General features: G+C 43.9%; 2 protein-coding genes across 2 annotated transcripts; one reads left to right on the forward strand and one right to left on the reverse strand.

The window, feature by feature from the left end:
• Positions 1 to 286: 286 nt before the first annotated feature.
• LOC119344541 (LEAF RUST 10 DISEASE-RESISTANCE LOCUS RECEPTOR-LIKE PROTEIN KINASE-like 2.4) lies at positions 287 to 2,863 on the reverse strand. Its single transcript, XM_037614937.1, has 3 exons — positions 2,014 to 2,863; positions 1,689 to 1,873; positions 287 to 1,600 (listed from the first exon to the last, which is right to left on the reverse strand). Exons 1-3 carry the CDS (start codon positions 2,787 to 2,789, stop codon positions 474 to 476), a joined length of 2,088 nt encoding a protein of 695 aa, XP_037470834.1. The 5' UTR covers positions 2,790 to 2,863; the 3' UTR covers positions 287 to 473.
• A 401-nt stretch (positions 2,864 to 3,264) lies between these two features.
• On the forward strand, positions 3,265 to 6,818 carry LOC119344540 (rust resistance kinase Lr10-like). The gene is made up of 3 exons (XM_037614936.1): positions 3,265 to 4,189; positions 5,301 to 5,324; positions 5,509 to 6,818. The coding sequence occupies exons 1-3, from the start codon at positions 3,331 to 3,333 to the stop codon at positions 6,462 to 6,464; spliced, it is 1,839 nt and encodes a 612-aa protein (XP_037470833.1). The 5' UTR covers positions 3,265 to 3,330; the 3' UTR covers positions 6,465 to 6,818.
• Positions 6,819 to 9,615: the final 2,797 nt, after the last annotated feature.

Below are 9,615 nucleotides of genomic sequence, written 5' to 3' on the forward strand. Positions count from 1 at the left end.
AAGGTGATGAAATTGGGGAGCTGAGTTGTGCTTGTGTTATCCAGCAAAACAAAAACAAAAAAACTTGCCTTATCTGTCGCACCGGAATCAGAATGTTTATCAGCGACAATGCTCATCCATAATGCATGTTACTAACAGCAGAATGAAATGCATTTTTTCTCTAAAAATGTTTCTCAACAAGAAAAGGGGGGCCTTGTGTCACCTCTCACAAATTTATCTGTATCGAGAATTAACTGTTGAAGCAATATTTTCCATCGGAATTTATCAAGAGTAATGAACAAACAAATGAACTGATGTAACATTTCAAACTTATTTGAAGTTGCTCCGCACAACAAGCAAGGCAGTTTGTACAAAGCATTTATACAGGGTTCGTACTGTTACAACCATAACTTTTACAGATAAGTGCATCACTCCATGATACATACATATACATAGATACATAATAAATTAATACCACACATTGTATGTATACCTCACACGTCATCTTCCTCTGACACCGCACTAAATTCCTCCTCTGAGACTGCCGTCAGCTCAGAAGTGAACTGGTAAGAGTCCTCCACATGGATGTGCCCTTCGTCGCAGAAAAACGGCCTCGAAGGCATCTGCAGGCCATCAGCTCCGGCCTCCAGAATCTCTATGACCTCGCCCATCGTTGGCCGATCACGAGACCTCATCTGAATACACCATAGTCCGACAACACACAACTTCTTCTCTAGCTCGTGCATGTCGACAGCAACTGGAGATATCTCGCCCGCTTCTTCCTGAGTCAGCTGGTCGTACACCCATGACGGGTAGTACGCCTGGCTTGACGAACCCATGTTTGGATCAGCGTTCCTTCTCCCGCCGGCCATCTCCAGCAACAACATCCCGAAGCTGTACACGTCGGACTTGCTGGATATGACACCGAAGCTCCAGGATATCATCTCGGGGGCTATGTAGCCTATGGTTCCCCGCATGGCACTCAGTGGCACGAAACTGTCACCCCTAGGGTACAGCTTGGCGAGCCCGAAATCGGCGACCTTTGGGATGTAATTGTTGTCGAGAAGGATGTTGTGCGGCTTGATGTCAAAGTGCAGAATCTGCATGTCACACCCCTGATGTAAGTAGTTGATCCCCCTGGCAATGCCCAGAGCGATCTCGTTGAGCTTGTCCCATGAGAAGCTCTTCTCGGTGGAGAAGATGTACTTGTCTAGAGAACCATGGGGCATGTATTCATAGACTAAGGCCCTTCTCATTTCCTCCGAGCAGAACCCCACCAAACGCACCACGTTGACGTGGTGGATCCTGCCGATGGTGGAGACCTCGCTGATGAAATCTTCTCCATTGCAGTTTGAGTTGCCCTCTAGCATCTTCACGGCGACATGGACACCGCCTGGGAGTAGCACGCCCTTGTACACAGTGCCGTAGCCCCCTTGGCCCAATTTATCTCTGAAATGGCTTGGTACTGCAACTATATCTGTGTAGGAGTACCTCGTCGGGCCAATCATTTGTTGAATCCTGAGGAACTTCTCAACTGCATCAATTATGATCCTTGTTTTCATGTACTTGTAGGCTAGGAATATCCATACAGCCAGGGGTGCCAACAAGAACCTGCACAGTACTGCACAACAAGTCGACAGATATGGACATAAGTTAAAAGAATGTAAATTCTTTTTCGAGCGTCAAATGTGTATACAATTCTCACGTACCAAAAAAGAACTGGGGGATAGCAATAGCAGATACTATGGTTGCAACAATCAAAACCAACTTTGTTGTGTAGTAGTCATTATCGTTAGAGCTCCCAGTCACGCATTCTAAGAAGTGCACCTCACTCCAGAAAATAGCATGAGTCCAATTAACAATGCTTGTGCCAGATATTTGCTCCTTGAAGTAGCTGCAAATCATACAATTGTAAATAAATTATAATGCAGGCTGCCACCGTCAGGTTGGCTTAACAGCCCCAAGTCAATTATTCAAGAGAATAGGGAGGTGAGAAACTAAACTCGGGAGGAAATGGAACAACGGGGTGATCACCTGATTGAATTGTTGAGGCATAAATTGATGTTCTTTCTTAACATCACAGAAGTAGAAGGCCCCCTGTAAATGGTGTCCACAGGAAATTGGACAGTAAACCCCTTACTTATGAATTGTGTGATATCTGCATAACTTGCATTCTGTAGCTGTCCCCAATCAGAGGAGTACTCGTCACCAAATGGAATCTCTCCCAGGTATCCACAGTAAGGTTCAAGATCTTCAACCGCACAATGTGCGGAATTAGACACCCAGACATAAACATTTGAATTTTTGGCACTCTGGCAAGCAACAGGCTTGTATGCACTTTTATTCATTACTGCTCTTGAACAATTAGCAAAACATGCTCTGTCATAACTTTGAGTGGCCAAATACCGAAAGCCATGTGGTGAAATTGAACCAATTCCGTAGTCTCCAACGTAAGGAACATGACTCCACAGTGGATGAGGGCAGCTGCTACTGGTATTGAAGTTGGGATCCATGACCGAGAAGTAGGAACCGGTGTAGTTGATGGCAGTCACATAGTACGTTCCTGTGTTGATGTGAATTGTAGCCTTGCTACTGGTACAACCCAGCTCGTACGCTTCAACACCGCAATCAAGAGGATCACCTCGCTGACGGAAAGGAGGCAATATGTCTTGGAGATGTCCACAGGAGAAAGGTGAGCATCCATCATCTCCTCCCTGGACATGATGATCTGCTACAAAAACAGCAACGAGGGAGAAGACAGTTAAGGATTGTAGGGTAATAGAATGATGAGATGCACCAGGGTTCCCCATGAAAGCTTCACATATGCACTATGGACTTGATATCCTAGTTACTTATGTTATAGAGTACCAAGGGGGGCAAGGAATCGACATCAACTAGTTGATCATATCCAGCTGTATATACCAATTAATAGTGTGGTTGGGATACTGATTATGACGTAATTGGTATATACGCACCCCGTAAAAGAGGGATATATTCTCTCAATTGTGTAGCTAGGAACAGAAGACGACCCAGTCGGAGTCTTCTGTTAAGTAGAGGAAGATATTTCTCTCCCATTGTGTAGCTAGGAACAAAAGACGACTCGAGGCTTGAAGTCTTCTGTCCCATGACATGATAATTCTTTTTCTCCACAAAATGCAAAATGCCAATCAAAACATATTTATTGCTCATGCAACAAGGGACTGGACAGAAGCAAGTCTGCAATCACACTCAAACCACTAGTACACGGCAGGTGTTAGCATTTGAAATCTACTCCTCAGGCACAACTCTGACTGCCTTTTTTATTGGCTACTTGCCACATCTTCTCCCTCCCGGTTGCAGAAGCACGGAAAGATGAGTAAATTACTTGTCATAGCCCTCCTACTGCTGCCTCTGATCAACCACGGAATCTACTTGGCCACGGCATGGGATGATCAAGATTTCTTCAAATACTGCCCACCTTCCAACTGCAGCCAACATGGTCCAGAGGTCAGGTTTCCTTTCTGCCTTGAGTCCAGCAATACATCAGCAGTAGCAGCAGCAGCAGCAGCATCATGTGGATGTAGCAGCACGGATGGATTAATCTGGAAGTTAGCATGCTTTGGTCAAGACACCATCCTAGTTCACCCAGTTCTTGGCTCATACAGTGTCAGTGCCATAGATTACAGACGTTCTTCGGTGAAGCTCATCCCGCTTGTAGACCCCTGTTTGATGCTACAGCAGAAGCTCGCCATCTCCAGAAGATGGTCGTCTCGACAAGTTGATGTTATCGATGGCATGCAGCTGCCTGATCGGCAGTTCTCAATTTTGTCATATAAGTATGCAACCCTGGTATGCTGTTCAAGCGAGTTCACACCTGCTGCTGCCGATGCCGATAGCATTGCAGGCCCAGTCTCCTGCCTTAGCAACACAACCCTCTTCCTGTATTTGGTTGCTGCTTATAAAGACATGTCCATTCTTCCATTGGACTGCAAGGTTTTCCCAGTCTCAGATGGCGTCAGTGGCCGGCTGATACCAATGTATATGCTTGAGGACCCAATGTCAGGCACGCCCTTCTCACTGTCCTTCAAGGAACGCGCAGAAAGAATGCTCAGTTTTGCTGAGACGACAGTGTATTGTTTTGGTGGCAATTGCGGGCAATGTGAACTCAGTGGGCAACGCTGCGCGTTCAGCTCACAAAGGGATGAAACATTCTGCATACCTGACCCTCACGGTATGATCAGTTATAACAGTCAAAACCATATATAACATCATCCTGTTTTATTCTGTAATAAAGTTGCGTAGTCAATTACTTTACAATTTACTTATTCTACTTTCCATGTGTTTGAATCTCCATGAGAGTATGAGGCTTTCTGTCAACTATTGTGCTTTCAAAATTAGCATCACAAATCCTGCTCGAGCAATCACATTGAAGTACCCAGAAAAAAAAATCCCAGAAATAATCAAATAGAAAAAAAAAGTTGCGTTCATTTATCAGACACTACTGGCTTTAAATAATCCAGAACTCTTTTGGTCATTATTTATTCTACATTTTGCTATGCAACACTCAATTGACATGCATGGCTGTACCTGCCACTGCGCCTTGAGCGAGTGGCGAGCTAGCTAGGTATTTTGGGGGAATGAATCAGGGAGGACAGAGCAGAGTAAGGCCTTGTACAATGCAAGCTGCTTAGTAAAATAAACCGAGTTTTTCTCTAGCACCAGTGCTTATCTCTATAGGAGGGGTGCTTAACACGACTGAAACATAACTAGCAAGGGCACTGGATCAGCGTAAGAGGCTGGAGTGGACGGTTACTCGAAGGTAATAATATGTGGACAAAGGTGGCAACCCTCTTCTCTGTTCCGCCAATGCGAGACCTTTTTTCCACCAATGGCGAAGGCTACAGCTCTGATTTCAGAGCGTGGAAACGGAAAAGGAGGAGGATTGGCTATGGTGCAGCAAGGCGACCGCCGCTGGGCGCACATGCATGTGACTGCAGGCATTTTCTGAACAAAAGTTGCCCAGTCAGTAAAAAGGCCTTCAGTTGACTCTAACTGCTGTGTGCATGACAAAAATGTAAAAAAAACTAACAGGCCAGTGGCACTATCATAAATAGAACCAAAACAATACAAGTTTCTCCAAAAAGTAAATTTGTTTGATAAGTTGTGACAGATTTTTTTTTCTCTCTTCTAGAAAAGGCATAAATAGCATCGTACGTTTGTTCCTCATATACTAGGGTAATGTACTGCAGGCACGGTAGATAACACTCAATTTGTCTGTTCTAAATTTGTTTGTAAATATAATTCCTTGCTTTTTATCTCATTCTCTTTCTTGGTATTTGCAGGTTCACGTATCAAAGTCATTGCAGGTACTGCTCCAACCAAGTCTTATTAGCTTCAAGATATAAAGGAAAAATAAAAGCTTTCTGTTGTACAAATTCTTATTGCTGGTTACTCTGACTCTTGACATCCTCTTATCATAACAAACAGTACTAAATAACGGCTTTTAAGCCCTGGTGCAATGTGCTGATGACGTATTGTTTGCTTATTCAGCTACATCATCGGTGGCCGCATTTGTCGTTCTTTTGGTGACAGTGGCCACTGTGCTTTATCTTTCACTCAAGACAAGATATAACGCAGAGATACATTTGAAGGTCGAAATGTTTCTCAAGACATATGGAACATCGAAACCCACGAGGTACACTTTCTCCGAAGTTAAGAGGATGGCAAGACGGTTTAAGGAAAAAGTAGGGCAGGGAGGATTTGGAAGTGTATACAAAGGCGAGTTACAAAATGGAGTGCCCGTGGCAGTCAAGATGCTAGAGAACTCTACAGGAGAGGGAGAAGCATTCATCAATGAAGTTGCAACCATCGGACTAATCCACCATGCCAATATTGTCCAACTCCTCGGATTTTGTTCCGAAGGAATGAGACGGGCTCTTATTTATGAGTTCATGCCTAATGAGTCACTAGAGAAATATATTTTCTCTCGTGACTCTGCAAATTTCCAGCATCTTCTGGTACCCGACAAGCTGCTAGATATTGCTCTAGGCATAGCCAGAGGAATGGAGTACTTGCATCAAGGGTGCAACCAGCGCATCCTCCACTTCGACATCAAGCCTCACAATATCTTGCTGGACTACAACTTCAATCCAAAGATCTCAGACTTTGGCCTGGCGAAATTGTGTGCAAGGGACCAAAGCATCGTCACCTTAACAGCGGCAAGAGGCACAATGGGCTACATTGCACCCGAGCTATACTCTCGGAACTTTGGGGGAGTATCGTACAAGTCAGACGTGTACAGTTTCGGAATGCTGGTGCTAGAAATGGTGAGCGGGAGGAGGAATTCAGACCCAAGAATCGGGAGCCAGGATGATGTTTACCTCCCAGAGTGGATCTACGAGAAAGTGGTCAATGGGGAGGAGTTGGCGCTTACTTTGGAAACGACTGAAGAAGAGAAAGAAAAGGTGAGGCAGCTGGCTATTGTCGCACTGTGGTGTATCCAGTAGAACCCAAGAAACCGGCCGTCGATGACGAAGGTCGTTAACATGCTAACTGGGAGGCTTCAGAGTCTGCAGATGCCACCAAAGCCTTTCGTCTCATCTGAGAATGAACTTATGCCATAATTTAAAACAGAGACTACCATACTCTGTCAGCATTCAAGGTTGTACTTTGTCTACATGTGTGATGCAACCATAGCAACCAGTGTGTTTTGATGCTTTCGGTCCATTAAGTCTGAAGATTTATGAATAATCACTGGTCTCTACCATGTAATAATAGTACTCTACCACTCCCTCCGTCCCATAATACAAGTGTTTTTGGCACTAGACTACACTAGTGTAAAAAAACGCTCTTATATTATTGTGTGCAATTAAAAGTCTAAATCATAATACAAAGGAATAAAAATATTTGTTTGTTGTAAAAATATTTGCTTTACAAAAAATTCACCTTTTAAATAAAACTTAATTAATGCAATTGAAACAATGTTCATGTATAATCATAACATCATGTAAATAAAAAATGTTGAGTTGTTTGAAAAAGATGTTCTTATAATCTTAACAAGTGTTCGTGTCTTTTAAAAAATGTCATGTAATTTAAAAACGTGTTCATACATTTTTTTTTAATATTCATACATTTCTATATAAAATGTGTATATTTATTTTACACAAACAATATATAGAGAAAGAAAATGGTAAACTAGAGAAGACAAACAGAAACTGAAAACCCGGTACAGGCAGCACAAAAAATGTGCCTAAGTCAATGTATGAGCGGTGGGCGGAGAACCGTGGAGGCGGCTGAGAATGGTGGATAGGATCCGTGTGAGGCCTACTTTCGACCTGCGTGAGGCCTACTTCTAACAAGGCCTGCTAGCCAGAGATTGACACCTTTTCCGGCCCACGACCAAAGCCTTTCCTTCTGAGCTCCAAGCCTCCAACTTTGCTCACTCTCTTAAGCCCCCTAAAAAAATACTCACTTCTCTTAAAATGCTTTTGTAGCTCGATGTGTCAAATAGACGAGGAAACACACATCTCCGCCCTACCCCGGCATATAGGTGGCCAAACGGGCTGGGATAGATGGGCCGGTCCTGTAGCACGGCTGGCACGGCACCGCACGTGCTAAATGGGCCAGGCCTGGCACGCCAGGGGCCGCGCCTGGGCCTGAAGGCTGAGCACGTGGGCCGGCACTGCACGGCCCGATTATCTTTTTTTATTTTTTTCTATATGGCCCAACAGGTAAAAAAAGGCTAAAAACACCCAGTGCGCCAAATAGCAGGCAGATTAGTGGGTCTGGCGTGCCGGTGGGCCAGCCCGATTAGCAGATGGGCCGTGCCTGGGCTGCAGGCCATAGCACACGGGCCAGCACAGCACGACCCGTATAATAATTATGCCTCGACGGGTCGGGTCGTGCCATGCACGATTAAGATGGGCCGGGCCGGCCCATTTGGCCAACTATGCCCCGGCGTTCTCGTCTGCCCTCATCACTGCCGCCATCCACCTTGATGATCCATCGAGTGGCACCGTCCAAGTCCTCATCACGCTCGACCCATGGCTGACATTGGTGTCGCGCTGTCTTCGTCGCAGTCGACCACACAGGACTTAAATGGGTCGCGGCCACTACGGCACATTCACATATGTATGGTTTTCTTTCTGCTTTCTTGGAATTGTGTTAAAAATATAAATTATACTATAATCTATAATAAAGAGGAGTAAAAATATTCAGTGGTTTTAGAAATATTTAAACATAAAAATGTTTGCTTTAAAATTTTCATCTTTTAAATAAAACTTAATGAAATTGAAACAATGTTCATGTATATTAAAAAGTATTAATATAAGTTTCAAATTTGATCATGCCTTTATTAGAGAAAAAACATCTAATTTTTAAATGTGCTCACACATCATGTAAATAAAAACATGTTGACCTGTTTGAAAAGGGCGTTCTTATAATTTTAACTAGTGATCATGTCCTTAAAAAATGTTCATGTAATTTAAAAACGTGCGCATGAGTATAAAAATATATTCATGCATTTTCTCAATAAATATTTATATTTCTTTTAGAAAAAAAATATAGAGAAATGAAATGGAAAATGGAAGAAAAGAAGGGAAAAGGAAAAGAAAATGGAAAACCCGAAGAATGTACGAAGTATTTGGATGACACGATAAAGTTAAATTAATTATGACTAGCACTGGTCCGATCTTGAACAGTACATCAGGTCTTTACACACTATCCAACACAAATATGGTCACCAAGTTCAGTACTCATCATCCAATCAAACTCCATTAATCTTGATGGGGTCTGATATATTGTATAATTATATAGAAGTTTAAAACAAATATAACTGTATAAAGTACTGAAACTTAAGTATTTAGATGACACAATAAAGTTTAATTAACTATGACTAGGACTGGTCCGATCTTGCCTTCCAAACAATATACATGCACACACAACCACACATATATCATGCATCTACCTATCTTTTAATTGATCTCATGTCGAATCCCATGGACACGAGGTGCCCATACATCATCTGGTTCCACGTGTCCGGCACACCCGGCAGGCACCAGTGGCTACAATCCTCGGGGGCATCCGATGGCGTCCCGGGCTCCCGGTGCCGCGACGGATGTCCGTCCCTCCTCAAGCCCGTCATGTACGTTATGTTCAAGAAAACCGCATCATTGTTCATCCCATGTCGTCTCCTCATGCTCCGTGCCACACTCGAAATCACTGTGTTGATCCACAAGTGCTCCTGCTGGTCACTCTCACTGGCAATCATCGTTAGCGGATCCCATTGGTTCGCGCAGGAGCCACCTGTGTCCCATGTCCCGTTGTCATAGTGCGATGGAGAATAGCTCCTGAAGAAGATGTAGCTGCTCTTGGAGAGTCGTGGATTGGTTAGTGCCCAATCTTTCACCGTCTGGAGAGACCGTCGGAATGCTTCCTTGATGTTCGTTGTCATGTTGAACCGATCGCCCACCGTGAAATAGTTTCCTCTGCGAGCATGGATTGCAACTCTAGTCAAATAATTAATCATTGTCATAACAATGTAAATATGTACTGCAATAGCTAGCTAATTACATACGAATTGATGGTCTTGTGTAGGTTCCACCAGTGGCCCGTGTTGAGGATGAGCACGTCGGCGCCAGCCCAGCGGGCAGCATGCCG

Source organism: Triticum dicoccoides, unplaced genomic scaffold (genome assembly GCF_002162155.2).
Source record: "Triticum dicoccoides isolate Atlit2015 ecotype Zavitan unplaced genomic scaffold, WEW_v2.0 scaffold172533, whole genome shotgun sequence".
Lineage (NCBI taxonomy): Eukaryota > Viridiplantae > Streptophyta > Magnoliopsida > Poales > Poaceae > Triticum > Triticum dicoccoides.

Coding starts and splice junctions, on each gene's coding strand:
- LOC119344541 (XM_037614937.1), bottom strand. CDS start 2,789: ATGGGGAACCCTGGTGCATCTCATCATTCTATTACCCTACAATCCTTA. Junction 1,874..2,013: donor TGCCTCAACAATTCAATCAG/GTGATCACCCCG, acceptor TATGATTTGCAG/CTACTTCAAGGAGCAAATAT. Junction 1,601..1,688: donor TATCCCCCAGTTCTTTTTTG/GTACGTGAGAAT, acceptor CTTGTTGTGCAG/TACTGTGCAGGTTCTTGTTG.
- LOC119344540 (XM_037614936.1), top strand. CDS start 3,331: ATGAGTAAATTACTTGTCATAGCCCTCCTACTGCTGCCTCTGATCAAC. Junction 4,190..5,300: donor CTGCATACCTGACCCTCACG/GTATGATCAGTT, acceptor TGGTATTTGCAG/GTTCACGTATCAAAGTCATT. Junction 5,325..5,508: donor ACGTATCAAAGTCATTGCAG/GTACTGCTCCAA, acceptor TTGCTTATTCAG/CTACATCATCGGTGGCCGCA.